This window comes from Elephas maximus, chromosome 22 (assembly GCF_024166365.1).
Source record: "Elephas maximus indicus isolate mEleMax1 chromosome 22, mEleMax1 primary haplotype, whole genome shotgun sequence".
In the NCBI taxonomy this organism is placed as follows: domain Eukaryota; kingdom Metazoa; phylum Chordata; class Mammalia; order Proboscidea; family Elephantidae; genus Elephas; species Elephas maximus.
Window position 1 is genome coordinate 69198002 of NC_064840.1, and position 18797 is coordinate 69216798.

Consider the following 18797-nt stretch of genomic DNA (forward strand, 5'->3'; position numbering starts at 1 on the left):
AGTTTAGTAAACATATTCACAGCATTTCCTCTGTTTTCCTACTCAGACCAGTCACCACAAAAATAAAATACAAGCCTTTCTAGTCAGTGATCATCATCTAAGCTCTCGACTCCATTTTGTCTCGTACGTCATTCTCTGTCACCACCACACAGCCGTCCCCCCTTTCCTAGGCCTTTCGCCTACTCGGTATTTCTCATACTTCATTAGTACTTCTCTTATCCTTCAGAAACCCCAACTCCTCTGAACCACAGGACTATACCATCTGCTACTCCTCACTGGTGGCAAAGTAGTTAACAGCTATGGCTGCTAGCCAAAAGGTCAGCAGTTCGAATCCACCAACCACTCCTTGGAAACCCTATGGGGCAGTTCGACTCTGTCCTACAGGGTCACTATGAGTTGGAATTGACTCAATAGCAATGGGTTTGGTTCAGTTCGGTACTCCTTATTGCTATGGTTATTGTTTAACCTCAAAATCACATGCCCTCACTCACTGAAGATTTTAGCACCTGGTTCACTCATTGTCTTTCCCTCCATCACTACTTCTGTGGTTATTCCTGTGTCTTCAATACCCACACAGATGATGCATCAAAAGTGTGGTCTTTCAGTTCCTTGGCCTCCCCAACAATCTTTACCTCAACTGACCTCAGCCACCCATTCCTGTGGTCAGACCCTTTACCTTGCAATTAACAATAAGGTCACCATCTCCAAACATCAATTGTAAACATTCCACCCTCTGAGCACCAGCATGCTATCTTTCTCTCCAGCATGCGTGCCCCAATAGAACAATTCTTCGACACGTTCAGAACCAAATCCACTGACCCTACCACTTTCTTCTTACCCATTAGCATTCCCGTTCACACTTTCTATCATGTCTTACTTTCTTTTCTTACCTGTATTTCCTTCAATGTACCATCGAATGCTTTGATCCTTCTTCCCTATCCTAATTAAAACCCAGCTCTTTTACCTACTTAATGTGTATACCCAAGTAATATAGTTGAAAATAAAAAAGATTGATCTCACTTTAAATTCATGACCCAGGTCACCAATGGGCCCTCAGTACTGACTGTTAATTCTTCATATTTCCCGCTTTTCCACTCTCAGGATGACTAGGTCACACCTTCTCCTTTCTCCTCAAGACTCCAACACTTGCTTGTCCCTGCTTTTTATTTTCAGGGAACAACTTCCCTTCTTATTTCACTAATAGTAACAAAAAGAAGTATCTCAGCTTCCCACCCATAACCTACTTAATAGTCCGGACAAGTATATCCTGCATTCCCACATTACAAAGGATGAACTGTCCCTGCATCTACCTAAGACCAACCCCTCACGTTTATACACTGGAACCCAATTACTCTCTCCCACCCCAGGACTTAATCCTGCACTTATCTTTTTTCTCTCCCATATTACCACATTTCCCTTTTCTACTGGATCATTCCTGTGAGCATACATACTGTAATTACTTCATTTCTTACCCTGGGCTACCCACTTTTCTACTCCTGTTGACAGCAAAGACAATTACAAAGAATATTATATGAGGAGGTCATGCCATATTTCTAAGTTTATTTAGCAAAAGCGTCTGATTTAATTAATATATTTTCAAACATAATTACCTGGAACGTCCAAAAGGAAACTATAACAAGAACACTAACAGCAACTACCACAGAGACCAATGGAAGCGCTTCGCATATCTCGGCCCTTCTAACGCTCACAATTATTCTGTGAAAAAGATGTCATGTTCTTATCCACATTCCAAATGTGAGGAAACTGGTAAACCCCAAGTCACGGGGCTGAGATGCCACCCTTGGTCCACGTGACTCCTAAGCAAGTGCTCTCCCCCACTACATGGCCCCTCCTGCTCTCCCCCCACTACGTGGCCCCTCCTGCTCTCCCCCACTACGTGGCCCCGCCTGCTCTCCCCCACTACACGGCCCCGCCTGCTCTCCCCCACTACACGGCCCCGCCTGCTCTCCCCCACTACACGGCCCCTCCTGCTCTCCCCCACTACGTGGCCCCTCCTGCTCTCCCCCCACTACGTGGCCCCTCCTGCTCTCCCCCCACTACGTGGCCCCTCCTGCTCTCCCCCCACTACGTGGCCCCTCCTGCTCTCCCCCACTACGTGGCCCCTCCTGCTCTCCCCCACTACGTGGCCCCTCCTGCTCTCCCCCACTACGTGGCCCCTCCTGCTCTCCCCCACTACGTGGCCCCTCCTGCTCTCCCCCACTACGTGGCCCCTCCTGCTCTCCCCCACTACGTGGCCCCTCCTGCTCTCCCCCACTACGTGGCCCCTCCTGCTCTCCCCCACTACGTGGCCCCTCCTGCTCTCCCCCACTACGTGGCCCCTCCTGCTCTCCCCCACTACGTGGCCCCTCCTGCTCTCCCCCACTACGTGGCCCCTCCTGCTCTCCCCCACTACGTGGCCCCTCCTGCTCTCCCCCACTACGTGGCCCCTCCTGCTCTCCCCCACTACGTGGCCCCTCCTGCTCTCCCCCACTACGTGGCCCCTCCTGCTCTCCCCCACTACGTGGCCCCTCCTGCTCTCCCCCACTACGTGGCCCCTCCTGCTCTCCCCCACTACGTGGCCCCTCCTGCTCTCCCCCACTACGTGGCCCCTCCTGCTCTCCCCCACTACGTGGCCCCTCCTGCTCTCCCCCACTACGTGGCCCCTCCTGCTCTCCCCCACTACGTGGCCCCTCCTGCTCTCCCCCACTACGTGGCCCCTCCTGCTCTCCCCCACTACGTGGCCCCTCCTGCTCTCCCCCACTACGTGGCCCCTCCTGCTCTCCCCCACTACGTGGCCCCTCCTGCTCTCCCCCCACTACGTGGCCCCTCCTGCTCTCCCCCACTACGTGGCCCCTCCTGCTCTCCCCCACTACGTGGCCCCTCCTGCTCTCCCCCACTACGTGGCCCCTCCTGCTCTCCCCCACTACGTGGCCCCTCCTGCTCTCCCCCCACTACGTGGCCCCTCCTGCTCTCCCCCACTACGTGGCCCCTCCTGCGGTCACCGACCTAGCAAGACATCTGAGGGAGGCGCCGAAGTTGAAGGAGGTGGTCACCCTTTTTGTAGATTCAAGAGCAGAGTTATTCTACGTTGGAGAAAATTCAGAAATGTAACCAGTCCACTATAAACTATCTAATACATTTTAAGTATTTATAACAAGGAGGTATAATCTCAGACTAGGAGACAGTTTCATCACTGACATTCTCAAAGTCACAAAGCCCCATCTCCAGAAGCCTAATAAACAGCACTGCCACAAAGCGGAGGTGGTAAGTCCTGCTTTTCCAGGAGTAACACGCCTGACACCCTCATCTTTGGTCAGATGGATTCCAACCTAATGTTGCACTTGAGAAGTTATAATAGTATTAAATGCTTTGCACATGTGTGAATACTGTCTTTTTGGAGATAAACCTCACAAAAGAGGAAAACCACGTATCTCTTATTTAACGTCACAGCTTACCTTTACTTAAAGCGAACACTTGCACACCATCACCCAATTTTTCTAATTTTCGATAAATGATGAGACCAGCCTAAACAACAAAAAATAAAAAGAAAATGCTAAAGACAGCCAACATAAAACTCCCTCCATCCTCAGAAAAAAACAAAAGAATGATTCTGAAGGTATGCAAAAAGCTGAATCCAACCTATCATATTATGCAAAGATCTATATATCTTCATTTACTCACCACACCAGTTGTGGAAACTGAGAAAGTAAGCTGCCTAGGCCTTAAAGTAAAAGTCTAAATTTTCACTTTTTAACACCTAATATTATAAAGCAAGCATTCAAATCAGTAATTTGTAAAAGGACTCTAGCAAGTGGCAGTCTGCTTCCATAAAGAGTAAACCAGAACACCCAAACTTGTTGCTGTCAAGCCAATTCTGATTCATAGGGACCCTACAGGGCAGAGCAGAGCTGCCCCATAGGGTTTCCAAAGCTGAAATCGTTATGTAAGCAGGCCATTAAGCTTTCTCCCACGGAGCAGCTGGTGGGTTCGAACTGCAGATCTTCCAGTTAGTAGCCAAGCTCTTAACCACTGTGCCACCAGGGCTCCTCCCCTGGAAACACTATGGGCAATTCTACTCTGTCCTATAGGGTCGTTATGAGTCAGAATCAATTCGACAGCAATGGGTAACAAGACCTCATCAAGTAAAAGAAATCTTTTTTGACTATAGGTACCCACCTCTCTTATTTCATTAAATCAGCTGAGAATGTTACTTGGTATATGAACAGTCCTCCCTTCTGGGTACTGTTAACAGCAGCAAACAGCTCATATTGATTTTTTCATTAAGAAAAATGCTATAGAGCCCATATTAGTTATTAATAAGTTTTGTGATTTTTAAAAACAGAACATAAAGAAAATGATCACCCTATTTCCTTGATAAAAATCATTTTTTTCAAGTAGCAGGCCAAAGGAGTTTCCACTCCTGAAATGATTTACAAAGTGTGAAACAATAAGATAGTCATCTACAGATAAATTTATGAATTAGGGGGAAAAGAAACCCATCATGGCATAAAATACATCTCTTAACGAAAAAATACACACTAGTGCTATATAGAAACCTAAACATAAATTTCAGCTTGTACAAATATGCTAAATATGAAAATACATCTGGCTAACAGCAGTGGCAAGCTAAATATGGAGGCAATTTTTCTAAATTTTCACTGCAGTTTAAATATAAATACGGGAAATAAGGCTAGTTTCAATATAGAAACTGTCTTGTAATTATTGGTATTCTTAAGTTGCTTACAAATCAAATATATCATTAATGCCATTCGTGCTTGCTCAGCCTGGATTTATTACTAGTCTTTCATGTTTTCATAGAGTTAACATTTCTGACACACAAAATTGGATATTATTTTGGCTTCATGAAGATGAAAATAACTAGCACTGAATAATCTGTTGATTGGTACTTGCTAATTAATCCTGAATATTCACAGGGTCACTAAATGTTTCCTGAAGCATTTTTAACGCCAAACTAATTTAAAATATTTTAGTTGTATTTGTGCCACTACCACAATAAAATTTTTCTTAAAGAATTTACAATGATGTTTTAAAAATATATCAGAGACTAAAGATCGTCAAGTACCTACATAAGCATCAGTGGCTGCGTACAGTTTCTGGTCCCCAGTGAGAGGAAAATTATTCCAGTTGCTACAGCGGATAGACTTGTCTTTCAGAAGCTGTTTATTTAAGAGGTGTTTAACCAGACCATTGAGGCTCCAGGTCTCCGTACATTTCAGCTAGAAGAATGAAAAAAAAAAACATGGCAGAAATCACTTTCTCCTACTTTCAGACGTTCCTAAATACCAATAAATGACCACGTCACAAATAAAATTAGAAATGTTGTACCAAAACTTAACCCAGACGTATTCCTCAAGACATTTACTGTCACTAAAAACCTCATTTATGGTCCACATTGGTAAGAATTTAATTCTGGAATTTCCCCAATGTAAGTATTAAAATTCTTGGACTACAAAAGTATTGTTCATGGAAAAAAGTTAAATAGTTAATAAGCTTTCTACTTCCCAGCCAAATGAATACGTGGCTGACTATGGGGATCGAACGGCTACATTAATAAGATATGTGAAATATGAATGATGGAATCGATTGTCAAACTTCCACTGAGATTATATCACAAGAGCTACATTATACTGTCCCTAAAAATAAAATGAAAATAAAAGTTATTACTCTTACAAATGGATTATTGAGATGAACTTGAAATATGACATTTAAAATATGCAAATGAAAGAAACAAAGTAAAATAGTGCCATGAAATGGGGGAAGGGAATACTTAAATTGTATGCCAAAACAAAGGATTAAAACTGTAGGTTTTCATTACGGAACACTCATTTGGAACTTCTTTTGTGATACAGAACCATAACATAGCTTATTTTTTCAAAATCTAACATTCAGATAGAAGGGACATTCTGTGAAACATAAAATTATATATGAAAAAAATATATGTATACCACCTTTTCGTTGGCAACATCTGTCAGTTCCACAAAACTCTTCAATTTGATGTCAAAGTCACGTAGAAGTTTCCACTGGTCACCTTCAATTCCTACACCTGCCTTTTTAATTGCTTCATTTTCAAGTAACATTTTTAATCCCTGAGGGAAAACTATAACATTTTATTGTTATTCCAAGGTTCAATCAAGTACGATGGATTTATTTTCTACTACTCTCACATTAAAAGTTTATATTTAAATTTGTGTTCGTGTTAAGTTTACATACAGAAACACATTCACCTTGAGTATTTCTTTTCTAACCTGAAGCAAAACATATTAATGGATAAATGACAAGAAAAAAACAACTAGTATGAGTGCCACATGCACTAAAAACAGCAATATATTCCTAGTCATTTAGCCCCTCTAAACTATAGTTCTCTTCTCTCTAAAACAGGAATAATACCAATGTCACATGCCTGACAGGAATGTTGTAAAAATTAAATGTAACAGGAGCTGTGAGTAGAACAAATGGAATATAAATACCTAAATAAATATAGGTAGTGAGAGAAGTGTCAGCAATCGAAAAAGATTTATATTCTAGGGGAAAGGTTGACATAATAAAATTATCAATCACATAAAAATAAGACAAAGAAAAGAGATACCAACCTGACATAGAAGAAATGTGGAACAAGTAACACCTGCTCTCCGACACACACAACTGAATTAGAGCGACTCTGCTCAGCTTCGCATTACTGTACACTGGTGGCCATTCCATGTCAAATCCTATCACATCTCCATCAGACAGGCTCATGCTAAAGGAAAATAAACAGCTAAATTAATTACATTAAAATTCTAAGCTTCAGAACAATAGTGTAGCTTAACTAATAAAGAATATCTGCCTTGAACATTGTGCTGTTTTAACAACTATCTATATGGGATGAAATTGACAACCACAACTCGGAAGATTACATAGGAAACTCATGGGGTAGTGAGTTTATGTTAATGGGGAACAATTTGGAAAAGGAGGGTGGGAATGGGTGCACAAGTTGAAGAATGTAATCAGGTCAGCAATAGGAGGAGGATACAGAATGTGTGGCTAACTGCCTCCATGAACAACTGCCACCTTTGCCATGAGACCAGAAGAACTGGATGGTACCCGGCTACCATTACTGAATATTTTCATCAAAGATCCCTTAGAAGAATCCTGGTCAAAACGGGGAAAATGCAGAACAGAATTTTAAATTCTCATAGACTCTGGACTTTCTGGAGCAATGGAAGGTGGATGAACCCCCAAAACTCTTGCCCTAAGATAATCGTTAAACCTTAAACCAAAAATATCCCCTGAAGTCATCTTAAAAACAAACAATAGTTTAGATTAACTAGTTAAAAAAAAAAAAAGCCTACCTTGAGTATTATGCTCTTTCCAGAATTATCTATATGGGAGCAAACTGACAACAGCAACTCAAAAGATCAGACAGGAAACTAAGGCGGCAGTGAGTTTATGTTAATGGAGGAGGAACAACACGAAAAAGGAGGGTGAGAATGGTTGTACAACTTGAATGGAATCAATGTCACTGAATTATATACGTAAGAATTGTTAAACTGGTAAATATTCTGTGTATATTCTCAATAGCAACAAAAGTAAAATAAATTATATATATTTAAAAAACAGGCAACAGGCTAGAATAGACATTTCACCAAATAAGATATACAAATGACCAACAAGCACATGAGAAGATGCTCAACATCATCAGCCGCTCCTGTTGTTAGTTGCCATCAAGTCAATTCCAGCTCACGGCAACCCAACGCGTGCAGAATAGAACTGCTCCGTAGGTTTCAAGGCTGTGACTTTTCAGAAGCAGATCACATGCCTATCTTCCAAGGCACTTCTGGGTCGGTTGAAATCTTCAACATTTGGTTAGTAACTGAGTGCTTAATCATTTGCACCATCTAGGGACGTCTCTTAGCCATTACAATCAAAAAACCAAACCCACAGCTGTCAAACTGACTGACACATAGTGCCCCTAAAGACAGCAGAACTGCCCCATAGTTTCCAAGGCTGTAAACTTTACATAAGCAGATCACCAGGTCTTTCTCCCACAGAGTGGCTGGTGGGTTTGAACCCACCAACCTTTTAGTTAGCAGCCAAGCACTTAACTACTGTGCCACCAGGGCTTGGTGCGTTTAGGGGGTGAATAATTCTTGCTTTATTTCCTAAGATGATGAAATAAACAAATTGTTGTAGTTCTATATATAACATCTATCAAAAGTAAAAAAAAAAGCTAAAGTAACAGTATGACTTATGAGTGAACAAGCAGGTACATTACGAATTTAATTCAATGATTTTATTTAAAAAGTAGAATTAGAAGTTATCGCTGATCTTCTACATAAAGAAAAAATAGTTATCTATTGACTACACTTCAACTGTAAAACTCAGTATACTTAAAAATACTAATTACTATAATGCCAAACTGAAAAAACCAAACCCATGGCCATTGAGTAGATTACAATTCACAGCGACTCTACAGAACAGAGTAGAACTGCCCCATAAAGTTTCCAAAGAGCGCCTGGTGGATTTGAACCGCTGATCTTTTGGTTAGCAGCTGTAACATTTAACCACTATGCCAGCAGGGTTTCCAATTACTGTAATAGCTATTATATCTTAAGAGTGCAAATTTAAGACTAGGTAATTCAAATCTCTTACCGAATATCTTCTGATAGGAAAGAGCAGTCACTAGCTTCACAGCTGTACACAATAGTTCCAGTGAATTCTAAGAAGGGCAGTTCATCTTCAAAAACACTCTTCTGAATAGATGACTTGAGTTAAATAAAATTCAGAAAAGGTACAAATAAAGTTCACATTATAACATACATTGAAGCATTCAAATTACAGTTATAAATTTTACCAATTAACGCTTTATAAACTAGTGAATTCATAAAGACAATGTAACAGAAATAAAATTATCCCACCATAAAATTATCTCTTCTAACAAGTTTAGTTTCAAACTTATTCTATTTTTATAAAAGCATTTTACTGAGTTATTTTCTAATAATGATAATTACATTAGTATTCTAGATGTAATATTGCCTTATGATCCTGAAGACTGGTTGGTGGATCTTAAATTTACAAGGACTTAAACTGAAGTAACCATAAAAATTCACCAAACTAAAACACTGTCTAAATTATTACTTGAATTGGAAGAAACTAGTAAGATCAACCTTGCAAACTAGATAGAAATGGAAAGTTTACGGTAAGAATTTTCATTTTAGAAACCCAACTAAAATTTATTCCACAGGAATACTTAAGCGGGTGTTCCTTCTAACTCATAAAAAAAAAAAAAAAGGAGGAAAACTAGGAAAATAAAATGGAACTTCTATAAAGATTCCTAAATATACAAGGCATTTTTAGGGTCACTACAATAAACTTCAAAATAAAGAGCAAATGAGCAGGACGTTGGCCACTGCTTATATCTGAGATTAAATATAAAATCATACCAGTCAAAAAAAAAGAACTCCCGTTTCTCACAGATCTATTTTAAAAAAAAAAAAAAAAAACCAATTCCGTTGAGTTGATTCCGACCATAGTGACTCTATAGGGCAGAGTAGAACTGCCCCATAGAGTTTCCAAGTAGCGCCTGGTGGATTCAAACTGCCAGCCTTCCAGTTAGCAGCCATTGCTCTTCACCACTACGTCACCAAGGTTTCCTTTTTTTTTTTTTTCATAGATCTACAGGGTATGTTTTATTTTCAAGTGTATAAAACCCGCTGCCATCAGTCAATTCTGACTCATAACAACCTTATAGGACAGAGTAGAACTGGCCCATAGGGTTTCCAAGGAGCAGCGGGCGGATTCAAACTGCTGACCTTTTGATTAGCAGCTTGAGCTCTTAACCACTGCGCCACCAGGGCTCCTTCAAGTGTATTAGTACCCCATTTAAATCAGTATGTAAATTGTTTTCACCTACAAAGTACATCTTTTCCAGGCCTAAAAATCACAAGTGGCCCCTCACAAATCGTTTAGCCCAACATTGTATCAAACTATCCAGTGCTGCCTAGAAGAAAGGGACAAATTAAATGGCTTTGGGGAATTAGTTACAACACAGAAACGTTAATGTTAAGGAACCTTACAGATCACATAGGCTGAATTTCTCAGTACGCACTCTGTGAAACTTAACACCACGCTCTGAGAAAAGAGGGCTCCACACTCAGTTCAGTTTGGGAAATTACAGTCCCTGCGGAAGATTCTCACTTCAAATTAGTACGTCAGAGACTCTACAGATTTTCAATATTAAAGAAACGTCTTTAACTTTGTTTAACACAGTTAACCTTATCTATCAAACAAAAAGGAATTGGTTTCGGTCATAATACCTATTAATATCATATGGAACACACTTGGACTTAGTGAAGTGATCCAATCTCTCCAATATTATGATGAAAAAACTGAAACTCAAATCACTTATTCCAAATTATCATGTAGATGTACCACTTACTAAACTAACAAAGGTCACTACTTATTGAAATATGTCAACATTGTCTAAGGACAAAAAAAAAAATGGATATAAATCAACATCCATTCAATGAATAGATTCTGGTTCATTCACACAACAGCAACTCTGACTTAAATAATAACCTGAACTTTACACGAGAGGGCTGACCTCTTATACAGTCAAATTTAAATTAAATTTCCTAGCTATAAGAATAACCAATAACAACACACCTTTCTTTCTTCCAAAGCACGCCTCTTATTCTGCACAGACATCCATTCAGGAAGTTTCCGCTGCAGTGAAGTTGTTTCCAAATTTTTGTCAGTCATCTTTAAAATGCCCTAGTTGCAAAATTCAAAAATCAGTGACTCTGTTAGTAAATACAACATAATTTTTGAAGGAAAAATCTGAGATACCATGTCTACATGCTTGAAGAACTAAACATATATATTTAACATAAGTTCTTAGGCTTGCTTACTTTGGACACATTATGAGGAAAGATCAATCACCAGAAAAGATCATGTTTGCTATAAAAGTTGGCAAAAATGAGGGAAGCCCTTGAGGAGATGGACGGACACGATAGCTGCAACAGTGGACTCAGACACAGCAACGATCAGGAAGATGGCGCAGGACTGGGCACCACTTACTTCTGTTACACACAAGGTCGCTGAGAGTCTGAGCCAACTCGATAGCAACTAACAACAAACGGCAATTAGACCAAGTACAGGATATAAGAGCCGGAGGTGCCAAAGAAAAATAAATGTACAATATGTTCCAATAACTATAAACTACCACTGTCAGTTTGTCTGAGTGTAGCAGCTTCTGTGTCGCTGTGATGCTGGAAGCTATGCCACCAGTATTTCAAATACCAGCAGGGTCGCCCATGGGGGACACGTTTCAGCAGAGCTTCCAGGTTAAGAGAGACTAGGAAGAAGGACCTGGCAATCTACTTCTTAAAAAACTGGCCAGGAAAAACCTTAGGAATAGCAGCGAACATTGCCTGATATAGTGCTAGAAGAGGAGCCCCTCCGATTCGCAGGCACTCAAAATACAACTGGGGAAGAGTAGCCTCCTCAAAGTAGAGTCGACCTTAATGGAGTGGATGCAGTCAAGCTTTTAGGACCTTCATTTGCTGATGTGGCATGACTCAAAATGAGAAGAAAGAGCTGCAAACAATTCATTAATAATCGGAACGTGAAATGTACAAAATATGACTCTAGGAAAATTGGAAGTCATCAAAAACAAAATGCAACACTTGAAGATTGATATCCTAGGCGTTAGTAAGCTGAAACGGACTGATATTGGCCATTCTGAATCAGATAATCATATGTTCTACTATACCGGGTGAAAACTTGGTAGTGTAATGGTTAAGAGCAACAGCTGGTAACCAAAAGGTCGGCAGTTCGAAGTCACCAGGACTCCTTGGAAACTCTATGGGGTAGTTCTACTGTCCTACAGGGTTCATATGAGTCAGAATTGACTCGACGGCAAGGGGTTTACTACACCAAACCAAAAAAAACCCACTGCCGTCGAGTCGATTCCGACTCATGGCGACCCTATAGGACAGAGTAGAACTGCCCCATAGAGTTTTCAAGGAGCACCTGGCGGATTCGAACTACTGGCCTTTTGGTTAACAGCTGTAGCACTTAACCACTACACCACCAGGGTTACTACACCAGGAATAGCAAATTTCAAGCAAATTTCAAGATCTATCCTGAAGTACAACGATGTTAGTGATAGGATAATATCCATATGCCTCCAAGAAAGACCAGTTAATACAACTGTGTTATTCAAATTTACACACCAACCACTGACGCCAAAGATGAAGAAATTGAATATTTTCACCAACTTCTGCAATTTCAAATTGTTCAAACATGCAATCAAGAAGAATGATCAGTAGCTGGAAAATATGACTTTGGTGATAGAAACAACACTGGAGATCCCATGACAGAATTTTATAAAACCAACCACCTATTCATTGGAAATACCTTTTTTCAACAACATAAACAGCGACTACACACAAGGACCTTGTCAGATGGAATACAAAGGATTCAAATTGACTACATCTATGGAAAGAGATGATGGAGAAACTCAGTATCATTACTCAGAACAAGGCCAGGGGCCAAGTGCTGAGCTCACCATCAACTGCTCATACGCAAGTTCAAGTTAAATGAAGAAAATTAAAAGCCCACCAGAGCCAATAGATGACCTTGGGTATAACTCACCTGAATGTAGAGACCATCTCAAAAACAGATTCGACACATTGAACGCTGTGACCAAAGAATAGACGAGTTGTGGAAGGACATCAAGGACATCATACATAAAGAAAGCAAAACGTCATTAAAAAGACAAAGAAGAAAGAAAATACCAAAATGAATGTCAGAAGAGACTCTGAGGCTTGCTCTTGAAGGTCAAGTAGCTAAAGCGAATAGATGAAATAATGAATTAAAAAAGCTGAACATCTCAAAGGGTGGCTCAAGAAGACAAAGTGTTATAATGAAAAGTGCAAACACCTGGAGTTAGAAAACCAAAAAGAAGAAAACACTCGGCATTTCTCAAGCTGAAAGAACTGAAGAAAAAATTCAGTCCTCGAGTTGCAATATTGAAGGATTCTATGGGCAAAATATTGAATGAGGCAGGAAGCATCAAAAGAAGATGGATGGAATACAATGTCACTGTACCAAAAAGAATTGGTCCACATTTACCCATTTCAGGAGGCAGCATATGATCAAGAACCAATGGTACTGAAGAAAGAAGTCCAAGCTGGACTAAAGGCACTGGTGAAAAACAAGGCCAAGAAATCTGGAGGACAGCTACCTGGCCAACTGACCGGAAAAGATCCATATCTGTGCCTATTCCAAAGAAAGGTGATCCAACAGAACGTGGAAATTATCTAACAATTATCATTATATCACATGCAAGTAAAATTTTGCTGAAGGTCATTCAAAAGCTGTTGCAGCAGTATATCCGACAGGGAACTGCCAGAAGTTCAAGCCAGATTCAGAAGAGGATATGAAAGGAGGGTTATCACTGCTGATGTCAGTCAAATCTTGGCTGAAGGCAGAGAATACCAGAAAGATGTTTACCTGTTCTTCTTTGACTATGCAAAGGCATTTGACTCTGTGGATCATAACAAATTATGGATAAGACTGCAAAGAATTGGAATTCCAGAACACTTAATTGTGCTCATGCAGAACATGTAAATAGACCAAGAGGCAGTCATTCAAACAGAACAAGGGGATACTGCGTGGTTTCAACCAGGAAAGATGTATATCAGTGTTGTATCCTTTCACCATACTTATTCAATCTGTATGCTGAGCAAATAATCTAAGAAACTGGACTATAAGAAGAAGAATGCGGCAACAGGATTGGAGGAAGACTCATCAAACAGCCTGCGATATGCAAATGGTAGAACCTTGTCTGCTGAAAGTGAAGAGGACTTAAAGCACTTACTGATGTAGATCAAAGACTACAGCCTTCAGTATGGATTACACCTCAACACAAAACAAAAATCCTCACAACTGAACCAATAAGCAACATCATGATAAATGAAGAAAACATTCAAGCTGTCAAGGATTTCATTTTACTTGAATTCACAATCAATGCCCATAGAAGAAGCAGTTAAGAAATCAAACGACATATTGCACTGGGCAAATCTGCTGCATAAGACCTCTTTAAAGTGTTTAAAAGCAAAGATGCCACTCTAAGGACTGAAGTGTACTTGACTCAAGCCATGGTATTTTCCATCACCTAATATGCATGAGAAAGCTGGACAATGAATAAGGAAGATCAAAGAGGAATTGACACCTTTGAATTATGATGTTGACAAAGAATAGTGAACGTGCCATGGACTGCAGAAGAAAAAACAAATCTGTCTTGGATTACGGGTCTTGGAAGAGGTACAGCCAGAATGCTCCTTAGAAGCGAGGATGGCAAGACTTCATCTCAAGTACTTTGGACATGCATTCAGTCCCTGGAGAAAGACATCATACTTGGTAAGGTCAGTGAAAAAGAGGACGGCCCTCAACAAGACGGATTGATACAGTGGTTTCAACAATGTGCTGAAACAGCAGTGACCGACTGTGAGGATGATGCAGGAGCAGGCAGCCTTTCACTCTGCTGCACCTAGGGTCACTATGAGCAGAACTGAGTCCACAGCACCTTGCAACAACAGTAACTATACCTTTAGTGTTTCTTGCTTTTAAAACAATTGAAACAGTTTAATTGAGTTCTCAGGTTGTAATAGTTTCAATATTCTATTATTCTACAACTTTGATCCCTTCAAAGAATAATCTTAACCTCGCGAACAACGAAAATCTTTAAGTATATAAACTGTTGTAAGGTTATCAACATCTTTAATCTTCTGTATGCTTATCATCTAAGCAAACTCAACAACGCTGTTAGATTTGTTTACAAGTCCACTTGAAGATAAATTTTGAAGATGATAACAGATTTTCTTTATTAAGGAACATTTATTAAATTCTTGGCCTAGTAAGTGAAAAAGTTTCCCTAAGAATAAATTTCTTAAAGGATTTAAAAAAGGAAATTAGAGCATTTGATTACTAGCTTTTAGGGTTCTTATCAACATAAAATAAACTTCAAGTATGGTTACAGTAAACACAATGAATAGGAGATCCATGACATGCTTTTTGTTAATGACAAAGTGAACTCGTACTCTGAAAGGACCTTCGGACTAAACTGAAGAATCCTCAAGTTCTTAATGAATTTCTCAATACCCAACCCTGGTTCTTAGACCTTCAAACTTCTAGTTAAGACAGCAGTAGTTCTGCATATTTACCCGAGGAGTCTCATGATGAAACACAATGTTTCATTTTTTTTTTTAAATATGGTGTCAATGTGAAATAATCATAGCCACTGCTTACGGTTACATCTAATACTTAGCAATATAATCTCTGAAGAAACTACACGGTATTATTCAGCATGTATTCATTTTAATTGCCCATTTTCTCAAGGATAAATCAAAATTTGAGAATACTGATAATTTATGGAACAAAAAATTTTAAAAGATGACTTTAGCATACAAATTCTCTATGTGGAACGAACTCCATCACTTTTATGCGTTGGAAGGAGAGCAGGAATGTAATTCACTCTTTCCCCACTGGGGATGGGAGGGGAGAAAGAAAGACCTCAACTAATGGCCTCAAACCAGGTAGCCTTGTAAACCTATTAACAGAATTTAACTAGGAAAAAAAAACACGATTGCCACTGATTCCGACTCATGGTGACCCCGTGTGTTTCAGAGTAGAACTGCCCTCCATAGCATTTTCATGGCTGTGGCCTTTCAGAAGCATACCACCAGGCCATTCTTCTGAGATGCATGGGGGGGGAGGTGAGGGGTTCAAACCATTTGCACCACCTAGGGACTACTATTAATGGCACTGACTAGCAGAAAAATACCATAGTTCTGGTTTAGAAAATGTCACTACCAGGATATAGTTAAACTATCTAGATTGCTTATTGTAAATAAGACTAGAATTACAGATCTATGAATTTATGACTAGAAAATATGGGATAGCCGAGTAAGCTGTGCAATCAGCAGAATACAAAACAGAGTTCCAAAACCAAAACAACGTCCTCTGTGAACGTTTCTTCACACATTGCTCAAAATGAGTCTGTTAATCCATAATATGTCCTGACAGGGGGAAAGGGAGCGTTTTTAGAACATGTGTCTGACAGTTTGGGGCTCCTCCAGAAAAAGATGTTCCATCTGTGCTTGGTGGTTGCCCACACTCTTGAATCATTTGTAAAGTATGGCGCTGATTAAGATCTATAATTTACTGAATCAGAATTAATAACTCATTGTAAATATTAAGATAATAGTCATAAAACATATATGCTTTATTAACTGTAAAGCACTTTACAAATGTTGTTGTTAGGTGCTGTCCAGTCGGTTTTGACTCATAGCAATCCTATAGGACAGAAAAGAACTGCCCCACAGGGTTTCCAAGGAGCAACTGGTGGATTTGAACGGCTGATCTTTTGGTAACAGCTGAGCTCTTAACCACTATGCCACCAGGGCTCCTTATGTTAATGGTTATTAATATGTTTATGTTTGCCACAAATTAAAAACGCTTGACAGGAGAAGTCAGAAGTTGATTCCAAATGGTATATAAGAAATCTGTTCTTAACCTTAAAATACATTTTTATAAAGTTGGAAAACATAGTTTTGCTACATCCAGAGTAGATTATTGGCAAAAATGTCAGAAAATTGATGTTTCTGCAAATACACAAACTCTATAAAAACAACTACAAAAGCCTCAGAATTCTGTAATTCATTCACACTCCAACACAGAAATAAACTTCAATAACTCTTCCCTACAGCCACCTATACCACTAAAACCACTGTGATCTGAAATGCCTAATTTTTCGACATGAGTCTTTTTTGCAAATAGAATTCTCTCAAAATGCAGGCAAGGAATTTGAAAGTAAACTTCTTTACAAATCTAGCACCTGCGTCAAAGACCTTGGGATACATAAAAAGCATACGGGAAATTAACGTGGTGAAACAATTTGCAATAGGAAAACCCTTTAACATACACGAGCATTTTCACTGCTGATGAGAGAAAGGTTATTCTTTGAAGGGATCAAAGTCATAGAATCACAATCTCCTTAAGAATTTTTTGTTTTTTATACTTAGCTGCTATGCTGATGAGTATGAACAGCTTTGACACATCTTTTTCTAAAATCCCGTCATCTATCATTACATAACACTTCACGTAAAAGAGATTTCTCGCAAAGGGAAAAAAAAAATCACATCTTCTATCATTATGTAATGCTTCACGTAGAAGAGATTGCTTACAAGGGGAAAAAAGAGCATTATACCATTGACGTATCTTAATTCCTCTACGATATAAATATTGTATTCTGGTTTTCTTTGATTTGGATTTTACTAGGATCACCTTGCCTATTTACCACCTATCAACCTATTATCACTTTAAAATGCTGTCTTTGAAACAACATACACCTGGGATTTTTGCAGCTTATTTATTTATTTATTTATTTTTGTTCTGCTTTTATTTCGAATAGCCCAACCTGTTCATGTATGTCTGTCAATACGGAAATTCATCTCATTCACGGTTACTCGAAGAGCCTGAGTTTTCTTTTACATTACTTTGATTAGTATTTCTATGTTACTTTCTTGTAGTTTCCTCTTTTTTAGTATCTTCTGCCTTGGTGAAATTCTCATTCATTCCCTTTTTCACTATTTTCCCACCCTATCAGAGGCAGATTAATGAGTAAGCGAGATATAGCATAGGCTTACATTAAACGAGGTACTCAGGGGCTTACTTCTGTTTACTTACTAATCTGTAGTGCACAATTTCACGTGGGTTTCACCCCATCTTTGACATGGTAAAAAACAGGTGAAACTGTGCAGTACAGATCAGTAAACAAGCACAAGTATGCCCGTGATTACCTTGCTTACTGGGTACTCCAGCCCTGTCCCCTATTAACACTGTATTAGTTCAGCTAAAGAACACACCCTTCCCCAGAAGGTCCTACATCTGCACTCCTCCCCACTCAGCAAGACAAATTCAGAAAGTTTTTACTTCCCCATTCTTGACGCCAGCCTTGTAGCTACAGTTTTTTGCTGGAAGGATATGGTTTTAGTTAATGATTATTAGCTTTCTCTCGGTGGTGCTCTTCTATTTCAAAAGTCCTTACTTTCATTTATAAATTTCATCACCATTTCCATATACACTGGAATATATTTAAATGTATATATTGCTTACTACAGTTTCGTCTTCATCTACCCTATCTTGAATTTCTGTCCTGGCTCAATTGCTGGTTTAGGAAACTTCTTCTATTTTCTTCAGGTAAAATATATAGGTAATATACTCTGAAAGTATGCATATGTGAAAATGCATTTTTTTCAGCCTTACCGATGAATGCTGATAGATGAATGAATTGGCTGAGTATAGGAGTCTCTCAAAGTCTGCAGATGTTTTTTACTGTCTTCTACCTTTCAGTATTGCATGTGAGAAATCTACTTTTTTCTAATTTTTTTTCCTTTTTAAGTAATCTTTTTTTCCTATCTGGAAATTCAAAATACTTTCAGGGATTTTTATGATTTAAAGGCCCTAAGTGTAACTCTTTCTGTATTAATCCTCTCTGGGATCAGTAAGTCTGTGAGGACTCCTTTCCAAGTCTTAAGACCAGAAAAAAAAAAAAAATCCTATATTATTACCTATTAATTATTGTATCTGTACCTTTCTTTACAGAGCCCTAGCAGTGCGGTGGTTAAAGTGCTTGGCTGTGAACCAAAAGGTTGGCGGTTCGAAAGCACCAGCTGCTCTGCAGGGAAAGATGTGGCAGTTTGCTCCTGCAAAGATTACAGCCTTGGAAACCA

At 39.4% G+C, this 18797-nt stretch overlaps 1 protein-coding gene across 3 annotated transcripts in view; it reads right to left on the bottom strand.

The window, feature by feature from the left end:
- WRN (WRN RecQ like helicase) overlaps positions 1-18797 on the bottom strand; it is a 124830-nt gene that overhangs the window by 83506 nt on the left and 22527 nt on the right. For all 3 annotated transcript variants that reach the window (XM_049866722.1, XM_049866723.1, XM_049866721.1), the window contains exons 2-7: positions 10663-10770; positions 8650-8762; positions 6612-6757; positions 5970-6118; positions 5088-5237; positions 3456-3525 (exon numbers count right to left, since the gene is read on the bottom strand). In XM_049866722.1, the coding sequence (XP_049722679.1) occupies positions 3456-3525; positions 5088-5237; positions 5970-6118; positions 6612-6757; positions 8650-8762; positions 10663-10758 (724 nt within the window). In that variant the 5' untranslated portion in view covers positions 10759-10770. The remainder of the gene's footprint in view (positions 1-3455; positions 3526-5087; positions 5238-5969; positions 6119-6611; positions 6758-8649; positions 8763-10662; positions 10771-18797) is intronic.